The sequence below is a fragment of the Elephantulus edwardii genome, unplaced genomic scaffold (assembly GCF_000299155.1).
Source record: "Elephantulus edwardii isolate Elephantulus edwardi_28Jun2011 unplaced genomic scaffold, EleEdw1.0 scaffold00047, whole genome shotgun sequence".
NCBI lineage: Eukaryota > Metazoa > Chordata > Mammalia > Macroscelidea > Macroscelididae > Elephantulus > Elephantulus edwardii.
In genome coordinates this window covers 11,621,592-11,646,547 of record NW_006399797.1, presented here as the reverse complement: position 1 = coordinate 11,646,547, position 24,956 = coordinate 11,621,592, and the positions used below count along the sequence as shown (strand labels likewise).

At 37.2% G+C, this 24,956-nt stretch overlaps 1 protein-coding gene across 1 annotated transcript in view; it reads left to right on the top strand.

Moving 5' to 3' along the window:
• The window catches only part of GRIP1 (glutamate receptor interacting protein 1), a 271,569-nt gene that overhangs the window by 52,608 nt on the left and 194,005 nt on the right, over window positions 1-24,956 (top strand). The window contains exons 4-6 of the mRNA XM_006886100.1: window positions 9,894-9,977; window positions 15,677-15,752; window positions 18,398-18,543. Of these exons, the coding sequence (XP_006886162.1) occupies window positions 9,894-9,977; window positions 15,677-15,752; window positions 18,398-18,543 (306 nt within the window). The remainder of the gene's footprint in view (window positions 1-9,893; window positions 9,978-15,676; window positions 15,753-18,397; window positions 18,544-24,956) is intronic.

The following is a 24,956-nucleotide window of genomic DNA, read 5'->3' as shown; positions in this document are numbered from 1 at the left end:
GCCGCGATAAACATGGGTGTGCATATATCTGCTTGGATGTCGTTTATGGTCTCTTTAGGGTATATTCCCAGTAGTGGATTTCCTTGACTTTTTAAGAGTTAGTTTACTTTGAAATCACTTTCTTAAACTATTGCCAAGGAGTTGAAGGAAACCAGATGTTTGGAGCTAATATTATTTGATTATGCATTTTAATTCACTGGGCATGTGAGTATCTAGAAACACAAAACTTTTTTAGGAGAAACTCTTCATATAGCTCTCAGAAGTAAAGGCAATAGGGACAATTTGTTGAGAGTTGTGGGTAACACAGAGTTAGGAAGTTTCCAGAAAGACCTGAAGAAGGTTTTTCAAGCCAAAGAGAAAAAGGGACATTCTAGACAGGGAGATAATTAAATATACCATAAAACAGGTTGAAATATCAAGAAACTGGAGAGGGAGAGGGATGAGCACAGAGAGACAGAGACAAAGACTTGAGGGCTTTGTACACTTTGGTGGAGCTTGGATGCATCCAGTGGGCTGTAAGGAGCCTCTGAAAGCTTTCAGAGCCCAGTAGCAGCATTATCAGATCTGACTTTGTAGCTCTATCTTACAGAAGAATAGCCAAGAGATATGAGCCAGGTGGCTGTGAGAGAATTTCATAAAAAAAAGTGATATCCTGGGTAAATATAACTGTAGTCAGGTTAGAGAGGAGAAGGTGTGTTTAAGAAATATCTAGAGATTAATGCCTACCACGCACCTGAGGGATTAAGACAGCTTTTCCTCTTTCATGCCAAAGAGTTGATTTGAAGGGGGGTGGACAGAGCAAAATACATAAATGTATTTAAAGACAAATGTGAAAATGAAAGAGAAAAGTCTGTTTTCCAAGGATTAACTCTGTGCCTCTTTCTATTATGTTTGGAGAAATTAATCAGCTCTTGGAGTTCATGAGGTCAGAAAGATTAAAGTGAAGCTTTGCTTTCACTTAGCTCAGATAGTTAGAGCTGAAGCAGGCTGCCCAGGGTTGAAGCCTTATGGAGAAAGATGACTGCTTAGAGATAAGTAGCCCAAGGCCGAGTCTGGCAACTCTCTCCAAAAGCAGTTTTGATGCTCTAGAGTCCCAAAAGGATCAGAAAGAAAAGAGAAAGAATGAGAGAGAGTGTGTATATGATGCAGGAAAAACTGAATCTTGACCTTGGGTGGGGCACTTATATTTTCAGATACTCAATTCCATGAAAATGTATGGTTGATTTACATGTGTCTTAATGCTATCTTTCACTTAAAAATTATTTGATGTTTTCAGACTGTATTTGGGGAGAGCATTAACAAACTATATTTTAGGTATGTATATATTTAATTTTGGATATAGAGCAGTGACTTCAAACATCTTTTGCAAGCATTACTTTTTAAAGAATTTTAAAATGTTATGTGACCCATTTTAGCATAACATTTACAGTATTTTTCATAGTATAAATACTTAGAAATTATATCATTTCCAGCATGTTTATTTTATGTCTTTAAACACTGTTTTCACTCAAATCTTAAAGCTATAGATGACTTCATTTATTTTATGGAGACTGTTTGCCATCCATTTGGCAGAAAGAGTCTCACTGTTAAATCATAATCTAAATTAGACTAATTTTCCATAAGGTGGCCTTCATATATATATATTTGTGTGTGTGTACCGTCAAATCAGATCTGACTGGTACAGGAGGAAATTGTCCCTCTTTCCCCAGCAGAGCATCTGGTGGATTTGAACTGTGCGCCTCTGGGATTGCAGTACAGCTTCTTGCCCCTATACCACCAGAGCTCCCCTAACGTGGCCTTTCTTAATTAAAGTAAATGTGCTCTAGAGGCATAGTGTGCAGCAAGTCATGCTGATAATCCAAAACCTACACTCTCTAGCAGTTCAAATCCACCTGCTGTTCTGCAGGAGAAAGATGGCAGTCTCTTCCCGTCACAGTTTACAGCCCGTGAAACCTGACAGATAGTCACTGTTTAATTCAGAACTGACACAATGGCAGTGAGAGATAAAATGCCAGCACACATAGCTTTAACAGCTTTGGCGGTTCCAAAATCTAAGATAGATGGATAGATGACGGATTGACAATGATAAGAGGAAGAAGTGAGAGCCAAAACACAAAATTTGCTATGAAATTGATCTGTGTGAAGTAAGTTCCTCCTTCCTTCAATATTGTTTACTCAAGTTCTGACATTCAGGATCAATTTCATTTCCAAACCTCCTCATGTCTCTTGCTTCGGAGTTTTACACCTCAGGAAGAAAGCATCATAGTAATGTTGTACCAAGTTAGGTAAGAAATATACCTTTGGTAAAATAGGAAGAGGTGGATTATAGAAGCAAAAGAACTAGCAGATTACAGACTCATTCTTAGATGCCTCACTTTCAGGAAAATGTTAAAATTAAAGTTAGGGAGCTGCAAAATTATCCACTTAATAGGAACCAAGCCCAGAAAACATTTAGAAATTCTTTTGATATCACCAAGAAGAACTCCAGTTCTAAGACTACTGATCTAGAGTATCTTCTATCTTTGAAAAGGACTCATTTTACTTTGTATTAGTTGATTTTTCACATTTTTAGAAATACATATATAAACTAGCAAGTCTAGATGATATGATCACAGAGAATTCCTGGCCAAAAGTCAAAACACCTACTTTGTAAGTGCTACTAATGTGCCCTCATGAGAGTCCGGAAGTTCTACATAGTTTGTAAAGAATGAAAAGCATGGCTTCTGTAGACATTTAGTATGTTAAAGGCCTAAAGTGTAAAATTAATGCTAAGAACAAGCAGCAATGTCCTGATGCTGTTTTCTGTAAGTCTTTAATTTAGCAGTGACATATACTTCAGTGATTAAGTCGATTCCTTTTGTAATCAGCCAGACCTGGATGTGTATCCCATCTATATTTCTCCTTTCTTTCTGGCAATATGATTTTGGATAGACTTCTTCACTTCTGTTTGATCTTTTGTTTCCTCAGATATAAACTTAAATTAGAAACAAAACAGACCTATTCCATAGGGTTTAAACAGCATAAGTTTTATACCTAGCACAAAGGAGATATTCAACAAATCTCAACAAATAGTAGTTTTTTTTCTTGATAAATGCCATCAAGTCGAAACTGACTCATAGCTGATCTTCCAGCAGGTTTTCAGAGGTAGTAAATTGCACAAGAGTAAATTGTCCATCGTTTTCTTGTGGAGCAGCTGTTGGATTCAAAGCACATGCCTTTGCTGTGCAACTCCTTACCACTTGTTCAGCAGGACTCCTGCTTGTATTTGCTCCTGCAAATAGTAATTATTGTAATACAATAGTATCATTGTGTTGTTATTAGAAAATATGTATTACTGTTAGCTTTATTGAAGTATTATGCTGGGGGTTTTGGAAAATAGAGTAAATTAGCCAAAATTACATTCTAATTAGTAAACACCTAAGTAGCAATCTAAGGAGAGAAATAAAAATGACAGTAGCAAAATCAAAGAGAACTCCAAAAAAAAGTGAGCATTTAGTTTGAACCAGTGTTAGAAGGAAACTGTGAAGACTACAGTTTTGATAGTTTGGGTAAAGAGATAGAGGCCATTGAAGACAGAGAAAATAGTGTAAGCAAGCTCAGGGAGGGATATTTGTCCAGTTCTCAAGGCAAGCCTAGGCTGCAAAGATGGTTTGGATCTCAGCTGCAGAAGCAAGATAGTAAGGGGATTGCCATCCTTTACACAGTATCGTAATAAGACATACAAATTGTGTGGCTACTATGACTATAAAGCCCAGCACTTTCGCAGTTCCATACCTGCATGTTGTAGGTAGAGGGGATGGGGGCAGCTGTGGGCAGAACCCTGGTCTGGCCCTCCCTCGTCTGTCCTCACAGGCTTCCTGCCCAAATCCAAGTTTTTAAAGATGGCACTGCCCCAACGACTCCTGGGACTTGGAGTTTCATACCTGCGTGTTGTAGGTAGAGGAGATGGGGCGACTGCAGGAAGAACCCTGGCCTGGTCCTCCCTCATCTGTCCTCACAGGCTAAAGCCCAGAACTTTCAAAGTCAACCTGTGGCAAATGCAGCTTCTCTGCCAACTGGAAAAGAAGGTATAATAGGAGTGTCAAGACTAAAGGATAACATAAATACGACTGTTACTGTCAGATGTGTCACTTCAAAATTGCACACCACAGATTCAGACATGGCTTCCATGGAGGAATAACACACCCAGGATGGCAGCTATTGCAGCATTCGCTTCATTTTAAGGATTTTAACACTTTGTTGTACAATAAAACTGAACCTACTGCCATTGAATTGATTCCAATTAATAGGGATCCGGTGATGTTATTGTTGTGAACCTTGGTAGTTGTTAGGTGCCATTGTGTCAGAACAGACTCATAGTTTTCTGAGGAAGAGATTGCCCATCCTTCTCCCATAGAGCAGCTGGTGGATTCAAATGGCATGCTTTGGGATTGGCAGTGCAACTCCTTACCACTAAGTCACCAGAGCTCACTTGTGACACTATGGGACAGAGTAAAACTGTTGTTCTCAGGTTTCCTCTGCTGGTATAGGCTGTAGCATGTTATAGTACTAACTACCATGAGTAATCTCCTCCCATTACTCTTTGCAGCCTTGAAAACAGGATGGAAGTTTGATATGAGTCAGAATCAATTCAGTGGTATTGAGTTGAGTTAGAGTTTCCAAGGCTATAATCTTTACAGAAGGAAACAGTTACAGCTTTCTTCCATGAGTCTTTCACATAGCGGTGCAGTGCTTAATCTAGTGTGCCAGTAGGGTTCTCTCTTGAATACAACCTCTCTGCACATGTGTGACTGTGAGTGTGAGTGAGAGAGAGAGAGGAACGCACATAAAAAAAAAAAAAAAGAATTCCTTGTGTATGTGTGAGAGGGAGAGAGGAGGAGAAAAGCAGAAACATCTGTATATCTCTTCATTTCTTTCCTTACTGAAAGAAGAAAAAAGCATTCACTTAATCAGATTTATTCAAGTGGAAATAAAACATTAGGTTTTAACTTGGGATTTTTTTAAATTTTGTTAAACTGTATCTAGATATTTTCAGCTATTTTAATGTATTGTTCCTAGTTGATTAGAAGAAACCAAAACTCCATGATAGCAAAACTATGTGGTGGTTGTTATGTGCCATCAAACTACCTGCAACTCTTAGCAACCGTATGTACAATAGCTCTGAAGCTTGCCCTCTACTGAGCCAGTCTCACTGATTTGGACATACCTGTACCCCCATTGCCCTCCTCACTGTACCAATTCATCTCATCTGGGGTCTTTCTCTCCTGCACTGTCTTTCCACCCTTCAGAGTATGATGTCCTTCTCCAAGGATCAGTTCCTCCTGGCCACATGCCCAAAATATGTGAGATAGAGCTTCAAAATCCTAGCCTCGAAGGAGACACTTGGTTTCACTTTCTCCAATAAAGACTTACTTGTCTTCTTGGTGGTCCACAGTATGTTCTTCTCGAGCCCCACAATTCAAAGGCATCAGTTTTTCTTCTATCATCCATAGTTTTTATACAGCTCTCTGATGAATTGCAAGTAATTGTGAAGACTAAGTCCTGGATCAGGTGTACCTTATTCTCTAGACTGACATCATTGCTTCTCAGTGCTCTGGAACTGTCTCTGACAGCAGATCTATCTTTTGGTTTCCTGACTGCTGGTGCCAAGAGTGTTGATTGTGGAGACGATCAAGCTATAACTGTTAACAACCTCAGGCTCTTCTCCATTCATCATGGTGCTGCCAGTTGGTCCAGTGGGGAGAATCATTGTCCTCTTGATGTTGAACTTCAATGCATATTGAAGACTACAGTCTTTGACCTTCTGCTGCAAGTTCTCCAGGTCCACCTCAGTTTCAGAAAGCAGGGTTGTGATGAGCCTTTCTACAATCCTAATGCCACATTCCTCCTCATAAATTCCTGCTTCCCAAATGATCTGTTCTGCATGTAGATTGAAAAGGTATGGAAACAGGATGCATCCCTGAAGCACTCCTTTCCTAATTTTGAACCCTGCAGTGTTTCCATACTCTGTTCTGAGGGCTGATTCCTGGTCTAAGTATAGGTTTTGTATAAGCACAATCAAGTATTCTGGGATTCCTGTTCTCCTCAAGGAAAACCCCATGTTCAAAATAGCAAAACTATGACATTTTATTAAATAAGCAGCGTGCCAACTAGAGACTTGATGTAATGAGCATTTTATTAAATGGAGCAGCAGCCACTGCTGCAAAGCAATTCACTGCTAAATTCAGTAGATTTAAACAACACTGTTCATCGGTCTCTGTTTTTACTGATCTGGCCTAGGCTCACTTGGGCAGCTCAACTTCAGTATATGGGTTTAAGTTTGAATCAGGTTTTGTCCAAGTGATTCAGTTGGAATCCAGTCTGAAGGAGCAAGAGAATCTCTTATGAAAACAAGCCCAACCACATGAGCTTATGTCTAACCTTTGCTCATATCTCTTAACATCCCATTGGCCAAAGCAAGTCACATGGCCAAATTCAATATAATGAAATTGGGAAATATGGGCAGCCTATTCTGTTAAAATTATGATGTAAGGACAAAGGGTGAAGAAAGAGTATGTCATTTATAAAAATCTTTCAAAGTAAAACAACTGTATTGTAAATATATGCCTACTCACACATAGAAACACAGGCAGTACAACTAAAACATTGGCATATTTATGAGTTATGATATTGGTTTCTGCCTTACTTTCCTCAGTACCAATTTTAATATTTTGAGTTAACTACTAATTTGCACCTTTGGATGCATATGCATGCACATGTGTAGTAATAAGTAAAATTTGAACAGCAATACAGGATGTCTGTCATTGAGCATGAAAATATGGTTATGCAGAGCATGTCATGCACATAAATATGACAAAGACCATATCTATTTCACTAATTTTATTATAATGTAGTTGGCATTCACATTTATCTTTATAAATGAAGAAAACAATGTTGTGGATCATCTGAAGCTGTAGAATAATCTACATATTCTTTACATTGACTTGATTTTTTTCTTAAATTTTTATTGTGATTTGAGTGAAATTTTACAAAGTAAATTGTTTTCCATATAACAATTAATGCACATTATGTTTCATGACGTTGATGACAATCACATTTCAATGATGCCCTTCACACTTCCTTTTGTTATTTCTTCTTGGCCTTCTTTCCTGGTCTTCCCTGCCTCTTTTGATAATGAGTTTAGATGTAATTTTAACAGTTTATAGTTAATGAGATTAGCACAAGCAAATTTAATATTATAGGACCTTGCATTCCCAGAACAAACACCTGGCCAGCAAGTCCAGCTGGCTTGAAATAGAATTTGAGCACTTATAATTTAAAGCTGATATAGTAATTAAATGAAATAAAGTGTAAACCATTTTGTAAAGTGCCTGGCACACAAGAAATATTCATTAATTGCTTCTACCATATACTTTTCTCTCCTTCCTTGGCAAGAGGGCACAAAGATCATGTTCTTGATCAATTTCTTAAAGTAACTGGTGGCTCATAAGAAAACATTTGAGTTTAGCTCATTTTTTTCCCTTTAATTAAAATTGTACCTCAACACTTTCAGCTATGTCTGTGTACAGTTCCTAGTTGATGAGAATAAACTGAAGTTCCCTAGGTGGCAAGAATATGACATTTAATTAAATCAGCAGTATACCAAACATTTGTTCAACTGTAGGTTTATGTTGTTTTCAGCAGACCCAAGTTCTGTTGCACTTTCTATCCCAAATGGGTAATGTGTAACTTTCTAAGTTTAAATATGTACCTTTCATAATGCTGCCCATTTAGTTAAATGTTTAGAATTTCTAAAAATTAACATTAATTGTAATTAATACTTACTTAAAACTAGTTGTTATTTATGTAAGTAGCAAGAAAAGCTCATCTTAAAACATTGCTTTAAATTTTGTCTCTGTATTTCTTTTTAATAGTTTTATATAATAAATCCTTCAGGCTATAATAGTATTAATGTCATACTGTCCTGATGCTGAATGCTGAATACATATAGACACTAAGTACACATTAATGTATATAGATACAACATCCATTTGAGAGCTGAACAATGAATAAGAACGACGGAAGGAATTGATGCTTTTGAGCTGTGATGTTGGAGAAGGATACTGAATATGGATTGTAAAAAGGACAAATATGTTTTAGAGAAAGTGCAACTAGAGTGCTCCTTGGAGGCAAAGATGATAAAGCTTTACCTCACACACTTTGGGAATGTTACCAGAAGAAGTTATTCTTTGGAGAGGGACATCATGCTTGGAAATGTGGAGGGTGAGTGAAAGATAGGAAGACCCTCAACCAGATGGATTGGCACAATGACTGCTGCAATGGGTTCTGATGTGTTAGGAAGTATGAGGATGGCACAGGATAAAAGAAGGATTCAGAAATGTTGTTCTATAATTGCTATGAGTCATACTCAATTCAATGGCACCTAACAACAACATGTACAAATTCAAAACAAGTGCCTAAACCCATCAACTTATGCAACTAATACACAAGCTTTTCTGCCTCTAAGAAGAAAAATATGCTTATATTTCTAATTATAAAATACTGATACATGGGAATTTTGTGTTTTAATAATGAAATATTAGTGTAATTACTATATGACCAGAATCACTGCCAATTCCTTAAAAGTCTCTCATACTATTTGGGTAATTTATACCATCGTACAACACTAATACATGTGTACTATAATCAGAGAGTGAAATTTAGCAACACAGATTTTCTTTGTAAAATTAAGAGCAATCTTCAGGCAAACACAGCTTAATCATGGTGATATCAACTAAAATTAAGGGTTTTTTCTTCCATTCAATAGTAATATTCTTGTAAAGATTTAGTCCTTTTTTACTCCAACTTTGATGTGGTATGTTGAGGGCTTTTAAAATAGTTCTATATCATGTCAGAGCATCTGTTTGTCCTAGCCTCATGTATTGATAAGGGAACTCTGGTGGCCTAATGGGTAAGGAGTTGCACTGCCAACCCAACGGTAGGTGGTTTGAGTCCACAAACTGCTTTGGGAGAGAAAGATGGGCAACTTCCTGCTCTACATTTTTCAGCCTCTAAAAATCCACCAGAAGGTCAGCTATGAATCACTTCTGACTCAATGGCCCAGGTGATGTAGTGGATTAAGCATTGCAGTCTTAACCCAAGCGTGGATGTTAAAACCTACCAGCCACACCAAGAGGCAAAGGTCAAGCAGTGGGCTCCCAGAAAGATTTAAAGCCTCCAGAATAAATGTATGGCAGTGGAAATCTATTGCAGTGACACCTTAGGTATCACTAAAGATTAGGCACCCTTCTGTGAAGCTAAAGGTTGGCAGTTCAAACCCATTCTGAGGTACCACAGAAGGAAGGCCTGGAAATTTACTTCCAAAAGGCCACACAACCTTGAAAACACTTCTACACCACATGGACTTGCCTTGAATTAGAGTCTGCTCAACAGCACCTGTATTTTAGTGTCTTTTAGTCATAACAATCAAAGGATAACTATGGTGGTTTGAAGTATAAAAATAAGTAAATGTTAGCTTTGCAAGAAACATTTTTTATTTAACAAGTGAAAATTAGTTCCATTTATCATAGAAGAATGTCCCCTCATTATATAGAGTTTAACGAACTGAAGTGTTACCCTTTTCCTAGAAATTTCTTATATCCAAGGAAAGGAAATAGCTATGATTTGGGTATTGCTTTGAGCAATCTGATTTACTTAGGTAGTTGACTGTCTCTGGTATTTATATGTCATTGCAATTCTTTTTTTCCCCTAAGATTTTTTAACAGGAAATTATTGTTTTTATTACATTCAAAACAAAACTAATTATCAATAGGGATGTTTTATATCACATGAAAATTTTAAGTGCATTTTATAGCTTAACACTGACAGTTTCTCTCTCTTTTTCCTATATACAGCTGTACAAGGATCAGGTATCATTTTCCGAACAGTGGAGGTCACGTTACATAAAGAAGGCAACACCTTTGGGTTCGTAATACGAGGTAGGTATTAGAAAAGATGAACCACTGAACATCTTTGGAAGATTTATCAGTGAAATACTTACAGTGAATCAGAAAAATCATCATGCAAAAAGGTGATATTGTGCTGCAGTCCCTAAGACACGCAGTTTGAGGGCACTTCTCTGCTGGAAAAGGATGGACATTCTCCGACTGTGCGCTCACCTGCCTCTGAAACCTTGCCAGAAGGTCAGCTATGGGTTAGTTCCGACGCAATGGTACACAGCAACAACAATACAGTGTAAAAAAGCATGATTTGTAATCCTTTTCACATTCACAGTCATTTTACTGACTTTATTTTTCGACCTCTCTTTGGTCTTCCCTTTCATGCATTTCTGTATCACTGAATCAAAAATGTTGATTATGGTTTGATTTGGTTTAATACTCTGGGCTTAAGCAACTTGCTTTAAATTGTTTCTCCTGAAATACATTTTGTTAATGTAGCACTACTAAATGGATTGAAGATAATCTGATCCCTTGAGCACCTATGTACATGAGAATTACAGTTGGTTTCTTTGAATTTAAACTCAACTTATCTTCTTATGAGATGACATTCATAATAAAGATTTCAAGCAGCTCTATCTTACCTATAAAATGATTCATTCAGAGTTTTATGGCTTTCTTTTTCCTTATTACAAGTTTTAACCCTTAAAGGCTATGCTTATGTTGCAGCTTGCAATGTTAAGTACAGGATAGTTCAGCAAGAATAGTAGTTAGCATCCAGGATTATCACTTCTTGACTTTTGCTGTTATTGTTTTATCATTTAGATTTTTTACATTTTTTTACTCCCTACTCTCCATTCTCATCCCTATTAACCCTCAAAAATTTGTTCTATTTATGCACTAAACCTTTTCCAGCAGAGCATCTGGTGGATTTGAACTGCATGCCTCTGGGATTACAGTGCAGCTTCTTGCCACTAGGCCACCAGAGCTCCCTTTCCTTAGCTTTTTTAAAAAAATTAATGACTTGTACTATAATTGACCCTTTTAGACGAACTTGTGTGTCTCAGCATAATTTGTTCTAGGTTCAAATTTTGTAATTCTTTTTATTCAGATACATAGGTAATTTGTTTACCTGTAAGATTTTGTACTATACCAAAGTCAAAGCCCTACCAAAATTATTAAACCATTAAATAGTGTTAAATGCACATTTTAGTAATCACATATACACTAAAGTATAAAAGATTCATTCATTTGTTTAGACTTTTCTTAAATTATTGACCTTTAAGCATTTGCCTTCATTTCATTAACAAATCACACAATCAAATATTTATTAAGCCCATAACAACATGCAAGCATAGAACAAAGTACTTATGACAGAGTTGGTTATAAGACAACAATCCTATTTAGAGGAAATCAGAGTTCAGTGAATTTATGACAGAAGTTGATAAGGTACTTAAGTAACAATACAGTGAATGGGTAACTAGAAACTCAGTGAATGATTTAGACACTTAGGTAACACATTTTTCTGATCAGAGCCTGCTTTGAACTAGAGAAACAAATGCTAATCATTAATCATTATCCTTATCTCTATATATGTGTGTAAGAGACATAGATGAATATAATTAAAAGTAATTGTGCAAATAACTTGGGGCCCATGAGGGGGTGATATATATAAAAATCTGTTCTAGATATAGGTATGAAAGAAAGATATTTGAATCACATGCATGCAAGTCTAATTCTTTAAAAGCTTTAGAAATTACTGTTCTTGCAAATACTCATTGATTACTGTTGGGTTAGCCAATAATAAAAATGCTATAACATGCTATACTAATGCTAACTTATTACTAAGAAATAAAAATTATAAGAGCACTTGAAGTTCACAACCACTTCAATACAGTTGATGATGTAATGTTAGCAAAAGCCGTGTAATTTCCTTTAATTAACTACCTTTGTGTATATGCATGCACACGCATTGCAGAATATAGCCTGGTACGTACATCTTGGGCTCTTTAAAGAATGAGTGAAGTAATAAGAATTTTTCATCTTTCTATAGACTTCATTAACTACATTGGTCATTTACAAAAATTGAAAGTTTGTTGAATTTTGCATAATTTATCAGATCAAATAAAAGAATGGACTTATACTTTTACATCTCTGAATTTTACTTGTAGAACCTTCTTTGCTTAAAAGACTGTCAACTCCCATCTCTTTTGTTTTGTTATCTAAAAAAATTTATAAATGATTTTTAATGCAACATATATATGTTTTACAGCATATTCTTTCCATTTAATTCCCCCCCATTCATTAGATACTTCCCATTGCTGCCAGTGAACTTCACTCCATAGCAACCTAAAGCCCAGTTCACTGCACGTCAGTTTACCTTTCTTTCAATTCCACCCCAGCTGTTAGCTCAAAAGATAAAAGTGGAGGGGGAGAAAGATAAAAAGCATTAGTTAACTAAGAAAAGATTGAAGAATGAGAAAATTCTGTGGGTAAATGTTCTCACAGACCAAACTTAATGGTATAGAGGGCATTTGAGCTGAACACAAGTCAGTGAAGAACACAGGACAATCAGGGGAAAGAGAAAAGCATTGCAGATGAAACACACTCATTTAGTACTGGAGAATTTCTCATCAACCATTTGAAATGGGGCGTTGAGCATTAAAACAAGCTTTTACCTAATTAATTGATATCTCTCATTCTCTCTATCAAAGGCCCCTAAGCCTTGATTTCTTCAAGCAGAACATGGAATCTGTGGAATTAAAATGATGTTCTAGCTAGCCTAAATCATTGACGGTTTCATTTGCTCATATTCCCTTACCACCAAACTCACTCTGAAGGTTTGGATTAATAGGTAAATCACTTTACCAATAAGTTGGTTTTCCCTAGGGTTGTTGTTGTTGTGAAGTACCATTGAGTCGTAAACAACTTATAGCAACCCTATGTACGAAACCCCTGAACACTTGTATAACTTTCATCGTTTCTCCAAGTTCATAGAGTTTCCTGAGGCAAGCTATTTCAGAAGTGGATACCACTCCTGCTTCCAAGCTTGTTTTAATCAGGGAGCTCTACCAAACAATGTCCACAATGGGTAACCATTATTGCATTTGACACATGAGTGTCACCGTGTTCAGCATCACAGCAACCACAAGTTATCTCTGTACAGCAGATGGACAGACCAGTGCTATACCACTTAGAAAAATGTTTGACCAAAAACAATTAAAACCAGGGCAGAGGGCTGCAGATTAAAATCACCCACCTTTGACTTGGAAGCATAACTTTCTATCCACTAGGCCTGCAGATCTCTCTCTATGGTTAGAGAAACTTTTTCTAATGAGTACCCTAACTATAAAATTTTAGGAGAGTCTTCTCTTTTTTTTGTGTTGTAAATCTTGGCTCAAGCTGGACCTTAGAATGCCCCCTTTCATCTTGAGGAGGGATATGTATGGAACGCTCAAGACTATTATGGCTTTCATTTCATCCCAAGTGGATGTCAGCAGAGGGGACTTGCCAGATGAATTGGGGGTCTCTGGCCCAGAGTACTCCAGAATGCGGGCATGCTGGAATTTTAAAATACTGAAATGTTTGGCCATACCTGCAAGTGTTCAGGTCTTTTGTTCATAAGGTCACTATGAGACACCTATGACTTGACAGTACTTAACAACAACAACATAGAGATTGCTCAGTTGGCCTAGTGGAGAGAAAGTGATGCTACCAAGCCAAAGGTGAGTGACTTTAATCTGCGCCCTTAGACCTGTCTTTAATTGATTTTGGTTAAACATTGTTCTAGGTCAGATAGCCCTGGTGTGTCCACTTGCTGTACAGAGGTAACTTGTAGTTGCTGTGAAGATGAACACTCTGACACTGATGTGTCAAGTTCAAGAATGGTTACCTGTGGTGGACAGTGTTTGGTGGAGCTCCCTGGTTAAAACTAGCTTGGAAGCAGGAGTGGTATCCACTTCGGAAATCGCTTGCCTCCGGAAACCCTATGAACCCGGAGAAAGGATGAAAGTTATACAAGTGTTCACGTCTTTTGTTCATAGGGTTGCTATGAGTCACCTAACAACACTTAACAACAACAACTACTCTTTTAAGGGAACTCTGGTGGCCTAGTGGTAAAAAAGCTACACTGCAGTCCCCAAATAACGCAGTTCAAGGCCACCAGCTGCTCCACAGGAGAAAATGGGCCGTCTCCTCCTGTCAGATTAGCCTCTGAAAACCCACCAGAGTCAGCCTCGACAGTACACTACAACCACTACTACTCTTTTAACATTTAATTCCAGATAATCATATTTGATCCACATTATAGCTTTAGCAGTGATCATTTTAAAATCCATTCCAGGTGAACATAATGTGCAGCTGGGATTGAGACCACCACTGGTCTCTGCCTTTTCTCTGCTTTCCTTTGCAGCTTCAAATCCCTAAATAAATGATAAAGAAAACTCGATTCATTATTTTCAAATAATAGCAAAGGCCACACTTCAACTCAGCGCACTGCATTGAGCCAGAGACCCTGCATCATTCTGAGGCTGTAAATCTTAGTGAGAGGGGTCTGCACATCTTTTTCCTACAGAGCAGCTGTTAGATTCACACTGCTGGAGGCACCTGCTGTTTGCCTTACAGTTCTAAATAATATTGCTATTGTGTGCCATTGAGTCAGAACCGACCCATAGCTGACCTTCTGGTGGGTTTTCAGAGACATTAAATCACATGGGAGAAGACTGTCCATCCTTCTTCCATGGAGCAGCTGGTGGATTCTAACTGTGTGCCTTTGGGATTGTAGCACAGCTTCTTACCACTAAGCCACCAGAGCTCCCTGTCCTAGATAATAGGACTAGGTAAGAGATGAATGAAAATTTCAGGAAGATACTTATCTGTTCAATACTGGGATAATATTCCTAACGCTCATATGTGTCCAGATGTAAAATGGACCGCTTCACATTTAGTAAGCAGGTCAATACTAGTGCTTCAAGCAGAGGCTGAGGAGCGTAGATTAAAGAAAGAATAGATTCATGGAGGAGCCCTAGATTAAAAAGAGAATTTACAGTAAATCCCCTTTCATCTTGAGGTTTTGTTGTTACTAAAATTTTTTCTTATGCAAAATGAAATCCTTATCTAAGCATTTACCTGGGTTGCAAAATTCCTCCATTCCCCTTGGGGAAAAAAATAAAAATAAATTGAACCCCTCCTACTCTGATGGATAGCATTTCAGACATGTTGTTTTCTCATATTTATTTTTCTTCCAAATATTTGGATTATTTCTTTTAACTCAACTTTTGTTTTATGCCAAATTGGAGATTTCCACAAATGAATTATAATCCAGGTTCATTGTCACTAGGTAGACATACCTGTACTTTGTTTATAACTGGAGGTGGTTTCAATCTGCCACTATTTGTTGCAATTAGTTGATGCTTTTGCCATGTCACTTGGCAAATATTTGATATATTATCCCTCATTATAGCTCTGTGTGTGTGTGTATATATGCCTACGTACACACACACACACACACACACACACACACACACACAGAGAGAGAGAGGTGAAGACATGAGGACTTTACAAATATACTCTGCATGAAATGAATAAAACCTTTAAAGTTATTAGATGCCTGAAGGAAAACTTCTCATGTTTTCTTCACTATTTCAGCAAATGTACTTCAGTTCTCAGTTGGTATTTTCTAAGTGAATTTTTTAAATGGCAATAGTGGAAGCATTTTCAGCCTTATTTCTTGTCTTTGCTAGGGGGAGCGCATGATGATAGAAATAAATCTCGTCCAGTTGTGATAACATGTGTTCGTCCTGGAGGGCCTGCTGACAGGTAAACATCATCTTTCTGTGTCACCATCTAACCAGGTTAAGTAAAGCTGGGGACTTTGGCATTGAAGTTGATGAGATACAACTTTTATAGTAAAGATAGATTTTCAGTAAACATGTTAGAATGTGAAAATTGAAAGACTTTAGGCTGTGAAGTCAGAAAACTAAACAAGGTTTGATTCTAACTTCTACCACTTTCTGCCATGTATCATTTTCAAGTGAGTTAACATGTTTCGATTCAGTTTCCATCACTGTAAAATCTAAATAATACATTTTCCTGTAGAACGGTTACCCTTGGAGGGCAGTTGAGAGTGCTTTGTGGTACAGTGGTTAAAGCATGTGGCTTCTCCCTATAAAGCCTAGTGATTCGAACTCGTGAGCAATCCCTTGAGAGAGATGTGGCAGTCTGCTTGAAGAACCCTCTGGGGTAGATCTACACTGTCCTACAGTGTCCCCATGAGTTGGAATTGACTTGACTGAAAAAAGTTTAATTTGCTTTTAGAAAATAGCAACATATGGTGCCTCACAGAGGGCCTGCTATTCCAAAGGGCCTTGGTAAAAAACGGAGTCTTTCAATACATGCATTTAAAATGCATCACCTCTAATTGCTATTCTCCAGATCTGCAAAGATAAGTAGTCCTAGTATGGTTTTAACTATTAACAGCATCCTTATCAGTATTGCTATTGCTGTTGCCTTTTAAGGAGGATATGTCAGAAAGGAAGTGACTTTTGGGAAGATGGAAGGGGAAGGTCAGTCTCTAGAGCTTTCTCCTGTCTGCTAATTTGAGTATGGGAAAGGAAAGTTTCTTCAACTTTCATATCATGAACCCTGTAGAGGGTCAAGTAAATTCATGTAAGCACTTGAGGACCCAATTCTCTTCATATTAGTTCCCTCATCACAAAAGGTGACTCCATTGTGGAGGGGAATACAACTCCCACCAGTAAGAAGAGTAAGAGGGACATACACTTGAGTATCTTCACGATGCTTCAGACCAATAAAAAGATATAAACCTCTTTAAAAAGACAACACATGCAATGTAGATGAACTTTGTAAGTAAACCAGTATAAAATAAAAGTTTTATTTTAAAAAGTCAGCATAGGTCAATACTAATTAATTCTATATAATATAATGTCTATGAATGATTGTATGAAATACACCATAAATGAAAGATGGTATAAAACACAATGTACATGAATGAAACACAGTGTATATGAATTATGCAAACCAATAAAAAAGGAAAAAATTAAAAACTGGAAAAAAGACAACAGATAAAGTAATAATAATTTTTTTCAAAACATTTATTGGCACTTAATATGTGCTTGAAACTGATAATTGCTCGTTAGGCTTTTTTCTATCCTTATAGCCAGTCTTTAAAGAAAGTATTTTTACCCATATTTATTGATGAGGAAACTGAGGCTGAATTTGGTTAAATAATTTGCCAGCTACAAAGAAGAAGAAATGTAATAGAAACTCAGGTACTTTTAAAAAATATAACGTTTAAAATAAAGTACGAAGGTATTAATACACTGGTCACAACTGTGTTTAAATATATTGACAAAAGATAATACCAAGTTAAAAGCTCCTAGGAGATTGTCTTTCTTTATTCTTATACATCTCCTCGGCAAATAAGAATAAAATTCCATTTCTTATTAAACTTTATGGTTGAATTTGACAGACAAGTCAGACAGAGGCTACTAGTTTGTGAGTAACTTATTACCACATTAATTGAGAAATAAAATAATTCTAAACATTTAAGACAAAAACACAGAGCCAAAATACCTAGAGAATTACTTAGGTGAAATGTGAAGTGTATTATGTAGATGGGAAAAAATACTTGAAGCGTTGGCAAGATGAAATTGTTTAGATGTAATAGATTGTCTAGAAGAAATATATTATCAGAGGAGGTGGATAATTTTTGTGCTTTGCAAATCCTAAACCTGCAGTTTACCCATTTGAGTTTCTCATTTCCATGGCCCTCCCTAAGGCAGGAGAAGTGTAATCTGGTGCTCTCCCTAGATTACCTTATGTCACTGAGGTATCACAGCTGTCCTAAGGCATCTTCCCTCAGTGACTAAAGTGTCTATCTTCACAGCAGGGAGAACAGCATTTGCCTGCCTCTTCCAGGGAGTATGAGACTGAATCAATTTAATGATTGCCAAATGGTCTTATAAATCAGTAGGGAAATTTACAGACTAGGGAAATTTTTCACCAGCACGCCCCATCCTGAGTGGGTTCACTGGTAATAAATTGAATGAAATCAGCAGGCTTTTCTGCTCACCTGGCTTTGGGGAAAGAAGGTGAGTGCCATTTCTTGAGCTCTAATAAATCAATTTGAGTCACGCCAGCAAAAACCCAGAGAAAGGGAAAATGTGCCTTCATTACTTCTGTACCCTAAGAGTTAATTCTGGAAAACTTTGTTCTTTGCCACTGCTTTGTTATTTTCTCATTACTGATTTTCATATTACAGCAATTTTCTGTTCAGGGATTACCTCTTAACTCACTTACAGTCTCACTCCTGGATGCTTAGAAGGAAATGCAAATGGGATGGATGGCAGAATGTGTGTGAAGGAACCACTTTGGCTAAGTAACAATTAATGCTGAGTCCATTATGTAAATTAACAAAGGCTCTTCCTTTATTCACCCTCCAGAGAGGGCACGATCAAACCTGGGGACAGGCTGCTCAGTGTGGATGGAATTCGGCTTCTTGGAACCACGCACGCCGAAGCCATGAGTATTCTTAAACAGTGTGGACAAGAGGCAACGCTGCTGATAGAATATGATGTCTCAGTCATGGGTATGTTACAGAGCTGACGCTGTGATATCTAAGCTCTAGAGCACTGTTACTATCCATGCTTTATTATTCTGACTATTTTGGATTAAGCATGAACTGTTACTCCTCCTGTAGCTGACTGAATTTCATCTGCACTGTGTCATTATTCCATTTGGGTTTAATAGAGGTGAGTGGTACTTTTCAGTAATATAGAGTTTTCATGATGATAGGTATAAGGTCCTAGAGTATTTTCATCTATCACCTTTTCTATATTGATTACCCTTTGACAACAAAATATTCTTCTCTTCCGAATCAGAAAAATTGTGTTATTAATTTAGGGTCTGAGTTTTTATTTTTGCCACATGGAGACAGGGCACTGTAGAGGATTCCTTTTTTTGTTTTGTAAATTTGCAAATATGAAGCCAGCTAGTAAGAATTAATGGAAATTACATTCACTTGTTATACTTGGGGAATGCTGGTGGCCTAGTGGGTGAGGAATTACACTGCCAAACCAAAGGCAGGCAGTTTGAATTTTCTATCCATTCAGCAGGAGGAAGATGGGCAGCCTCCTGCTGTGTGGTTCACAGCTCCTGGAAACTCACTGAAGGGTCAGCTTGGTGTCAGCTCTAAAGTGACAGCAATGAGCTGTTATACTTAAGGACTTGTATCAAGGGGTTATGTGGTATTGATTAAAATGAGAGGTTGAGTACAATATTTGTCCTTTAGAGGAAAGTAACGGTTTCTATGCCCTTATAGACCTGGGAAGATATTCTCACGTGGCTTTTGAATGTTAAGAGAGAGACCGCGTTTTGTGTAATGTTGACTTTTGTGTAATGTTGACTTAAGGTTGAAAAATTATGAGAGAATGAATTGAAACTTAAATCATATTGCATGTACTTATTGTAATTATCAGATTTTATTTTATACCCTGGCTTCATATTTTATGCTGGTGAAAAGTGGCAGAGAAAGCAGATTTATTCTTTCACTGTAGTCCCTTTATCTTCTACTCTATGATTCTTCCTGATGGCACAAGTATTAAGTGGTTGACTATTAACTGAAAGTTTAATAGTTTGAAGCACCACCTTCCCTCCCCAGCAGGGCATGAAAGAGGCCTGATAATCTGGTTCTGTAAGTATTATAGCCCAGAAAACTCTTTGGAGCAGCCCTCCTTAATTACATTGAATCACTGTGAATTGGAATACACTCAGCAGCACCTAACAACAGCAGCAGTAATAGCAAAAGCAGCATCATTCATGCAGAACAGTGTTACTTGAGAGTATTCTTAATCTGTTTACTGGCCTAAAATGTTTCAGAGAAGTATGAAATATTCTACAGGGCTTAAGGAATCTTCAGTAGAATAATAATGTCCTTGGAAACATACATCAGGTTTAGCAAGGCAGAAGAGAGGGTCAGTGAAATAAAGGAAGAGTCGCAACAAGATTGACACAGTGAACTGTAACAATGGACTTGAACCTAACGGAGCTCATGACAATGGTGCAGAACAGGGCAAGTTTCAGATGTGCTGTTTCTAAGGTAGCAATGACATATAGTTGGCTCAGTAACACCAGTAGAATAAATGAGCAAAATGCACATTACTGGGAAAATTCAGGAACGAATATTTCTTCTTCTTTCCTTATTTTACTCACCCCTTCCTTTTTTCTCTTCTTCTTTTCCATCTTTGCTTTTGTTGTATGGAATTGTGAAATTTTGAGTTAGATGATTTGTGTTCTATTTCACAACTTCTACGAGCTACTGATTTGGACCAAGTGACTTGATTTCTCTGTACTTTATAGGTCTGTAGGGATTGCACTGCTAACATAAACGCAGAGCCTTTCTAGTGGTTTGAATCCACCAATTATACCAAGGGGTAAAGATGAGAAATCTCCTCCCATGGGATTTACAGCTCAAAAACCCAATGGAATGTCAGCTATGAGTCTGCTCGAACTTTCACAGCCGTGAGGGTTGGGTTTCGTCTCCCCACCTCCAGGTAGTCTTCTTAGTTGCCAAATGAAAATTATTGTTGTTGTTGTTGTTGTAGTTGTTTTTATATGCCAACGGGTTGGCAGTGCAACTCTACCACTAAGTGACCAGAGTTTCACTCATACATAAAGAAAGACCTAAATAAAGACCTAGATCATGTTCTTAAATGAGAAGTCAATGTCAATGTCATTTCTCTCAAATTCATCCATATGTTCAGTCCTATTCAAGATCTCAGAAAGCTCTTTGGGGAGATTTTTAATAAGCAACTTAGAATTAAAAGCTTTCTGAATAAAAAGGTTTATTCTACCTAATAATACAATATATTCTAAAAGGATGTCATTAAGTCTATGCAGTACTAACATAGGAGTAATATAGAGACCACTGTGACAGTGTATGTACAAGCAAGCCATTGTGGATTGGAAAACTGAAGTATATCTCAGCCAAGAAAATTAGATTAGTTTGTTAATGCTTAGCCATATTGGAAAAGCAATTCCTTTTTACTTCAAAGAATGCCCACAATAAATTCTCTAACTATTTTACAGATTTTAAATTGAAAATCTTTTCACTCAAATCTATTCTGACTTCATTAACATGTTGTGTTGTTGTTGCATGTCATAGAGTCAGAACTGACCCAGAGCTGACCCTCTGGCAGGTTTTCAGAGGCAGTTAATCACATGGGAGAAGATTGTCCATCCTTCTCCTGCGGAGCAGCTGGTACCCTCAAACCACATGCCTTCAGAATTGCAGCACAGCTTCTTGCCACTAGGCCACCAGAGTTCATTTCATTAAGATAGAATCCATGTATTCTTTATAATTTTCTTATGGAGTAATTTCTTTCATTCATTTCATATAATGTTTTCAGGATTTAGCCATCTTTGCTTCATGAATCAAACTTCATTTGTATTTGTTATTAGGTGTCATCAAGTCAAGTATATCTCACAGCAACCATATCCTGTGCCATCCTCATCATTTCTAACATTCTTGAGCCCATTGCTACAGTCAGCTATTCCATCTTGTTAAGGGTCGACTGTTTCTCTTGGCCTACATGTTTGGAAGCATTATGTCCCTTTCCAAGGGATAACCTCTCCCAACAACATGCCCAAAGTGTGTGAGATGAAAGTTTGTCATCTTTGCCTCCAAGGAACACTCTGCTGATACCTTCAAGACATACCTGTTTGTTATTTTGGCAGTAGATGGAATATTAGTTACTTTTCTCCAGTACCGCAGCTCAAAAGCATTAATTTTCCTTGTCATTCTTATGTATTGTCCAGATTTCAGATGAAAAGTAAATGATTGAAAAGACTAGAGGCAAGATCAAGCTCACTTTAGTCTACAAACTAACATCATTACTTCTCAGTGATTTGGAGAGGTCTCTGACTGCAGACTTTAACACTGCAATACATTCTCCTGACTGCTAGTAACAAGGGTGTTGACTGTGGCTCCAAGTAAGATGACAATTTCAATCTTTCCTCCATCTATCATGATATTCCCTATTGGTCCAGTGATGAGAATTTTTGTTTTCTTGATGGTTAAATATAATCCATAATGAAGGCTGTAGGTTTTGATCTTCTGCAGCAAGATCTTGAAGTCTGTCATTCTTTCATATTGATCACTTCCTTTCCTGGTTATATTAAAGTTATTGGCCCATTATCATACATATGCATATACATGTCTTCATATTTGTTTTCATTAATACCAAATAAAATTAAAACAAGTCAGAAGAAACTAAAATACAACCTTGAGTCTATCCCACTTTAATTTATAAATCTTCTTAAGAGTAGTTTTGAGGCATTGAACACTAATGATAAATGACCAGATGTGCTATGGGATGACATCAAGGACATCATCTATGAGGAGAGTAAAAGGTCATTACAAAGAAAGAATATACCATGGACCACCAAGAGAACAAACAAGTCTATCCTGGAGAGGATGAAACCAAGTTGCTTCTTGGAGGCAAGGATTTTGAATCTCCATCTTACATACTTTGGACACATGGTCAGTTGGGGCATGTCCTTGGAGAAGGACATCATGCTTGGAAGGGTGGAGGGACAGTGCAGGAGAAAATGACCCTGAAAGAGCTGAATTGACACTGTAGCTGGTTTAATGGAGGTAGATGTATCACAGTCAGTGAAGCTGGCCCAGGATAAGGCAAGGTTCAGAGTTGGATAGGGTCGCTATGAGTTTCAGGTGACTCAATGACACATAGCTACAAACAAGGATAGATAAATATTTAAGTACATTTTATTCTATTTTCTTTTATCTTAAGGATCTTATATCTTATATCTTAGTATACCTGCCCCCCCTTGTTTTAGCCACATAAGGAAGTAAACATTTAATGTTATTATTTTCCAAATCTTGCCTCTAATGAACACCCTGATTGTACTTCCTCCAAGCTATATTTGTTATTTTGGCAGTCCATGGTATATGTAATATTCTGCTCGAACACTACAATTCAAAGGGAACAATTCTTCTTTGGCCTGCCTTATTCATTGTCTAACTTTCAGATGCATAAAAGCAATTGAAAATATAATTGCTTGAGTCATTGTAAATACAAAGGCCCAAGTGATTATGTTTTCTTTTGTTCTTATTAGTTACCATTGAGGCTTTTTCATTTCCTGGCAGCTCTGTGTGTGGAGTACAAGTAGAATTGCTTTTTTCCTTTCTTTCTTTCCCCCCCCTTTTTTTTTTCTGTGAGTCAGAGACACTTTAATCCTTATTTATTTTTTATAAATTAAAAGACTCACATTCTTCTTTTATATTTACTTGCTTACAAAGTTTGTATGTATTTTGTTTCACATTATCCTTCTTTCACATTGTGTTTCATACAATAATTCCCATTCATTATATTTTATAAAATTAATCATCATTGAACTATGTCCACCATTACTCTGTCTTTCCAGATCCCTGTCAAATCTTTCCCATTTCCTTTGCCTAGTCCTCCTTCCACCTATCAAATTGTGTAGCCCTATGATTACCCCCTGCCCTTGCTCCTCCCCTCTGTGCCTACTCTCCTGCCTTGGATCCTCATACATGTTTTATTAGTTGTATTTCTATTTCTACAGTAATTCTCCTATATAATATTTGTCCTTATGAGACTGAGTTAGTTCATTCAGCATGCTTTCCAGACCCTCCCAAATTATATAGGATTTTTTAAATTGTTGCTCCTGAGTGCAGTGTAGTATTCCACTGTGTGAATGTACTACAATTTCTCAATCCATTCAGTTGTGATTGGACATTTGAGCTGTTTCCATGAGATGGTGAATAAAGCTACTGTGAATACTGGTGTACAAATTTCTGTTTGTGTCTCAGTTCTAATTTTCTCAGGGTAACAAAAACAATAGCAATATATTCAGTAGTGGAGTAGCTGTTTCATATGGGATTTCGTTGTTCAGCTTTTTAAGGAAACTCTAAACTACCTTCCAGAGTGACTGTACCATTTTACAATCCCACCAACGGTGTATGATAATTCCAGATCCTCACCAACATTTATTGCTTGTGTGAGATGGTATCTCATTGTGTAGAACTACTTCTTAAAATTTTTATTTCATTTCATTTTCATAGATTGCCAGGTCTTTCTTCCCAGGAGCCTCTGAATGGTGTCAAGCCACCAGTATTTTGGTAACCAGCACTTTGGTTAACAAAGTGCTTAACCATATGCATCAGCTTGGGTTTTCAGTTGTTTTCTCATCCACAGGTAGTATCGATTTTGCCTGTTAATATCAATGTCATTCAAATTTTTGCACCTACAACCAGAGCCAAAGAGGAGGAAATAAATTATTTCTATCAAATATTGCAGTGAGAATTGATTGAACATGTAACCAAGATGCATAAATAATACAGAGTGGCAGAAAGAAGGATCAGTAGTTGGAATAATATGGATGTGGTGACAGTTACGAGGCTGGGGATAGAATGATAGAATTCTGTACAACCAATAATTAGTTCATAACAAGTACCTTTTATAAGAAACATAAACACAGGCTATACACATGGATTTCACCTGATGGGATGCATAGGAGTCAGATTGATTACATCTGTGGATGGAATCATTGGAGAAGTTCAGTGTCAGCAGTGAAAACTAGGCCAGGTGCTGATTGTGGAACAGACCATCAATGGTTCATATGCCAGTTCAAATTAAAGCTAAAAAAAGGTTAAATCATAGCCACAGGAATAAAAATTTGACCTTAAGTCTATCCCCCATGAATTTGAAAACCAACTCAAGGATAATTTTGAGACCTTGAACACTAATGAATGAAGACCAGATAAGCTGTGGGAAGATGCCAAGAATCTCATTCATGAAGAATGCAAAAAGTCATTACAAAGAAGGAGGAAGGAGAAGACCAAAATAAATGTCAGAAAATACTCTGAATATTGCACTACAGCGCCAAGAAGCCATAGCAAAGGGAAGAAATCAAGAAGTTAAGGAGCTGAATAGAAGATTTCAAAGGGCTGCTCAGGAA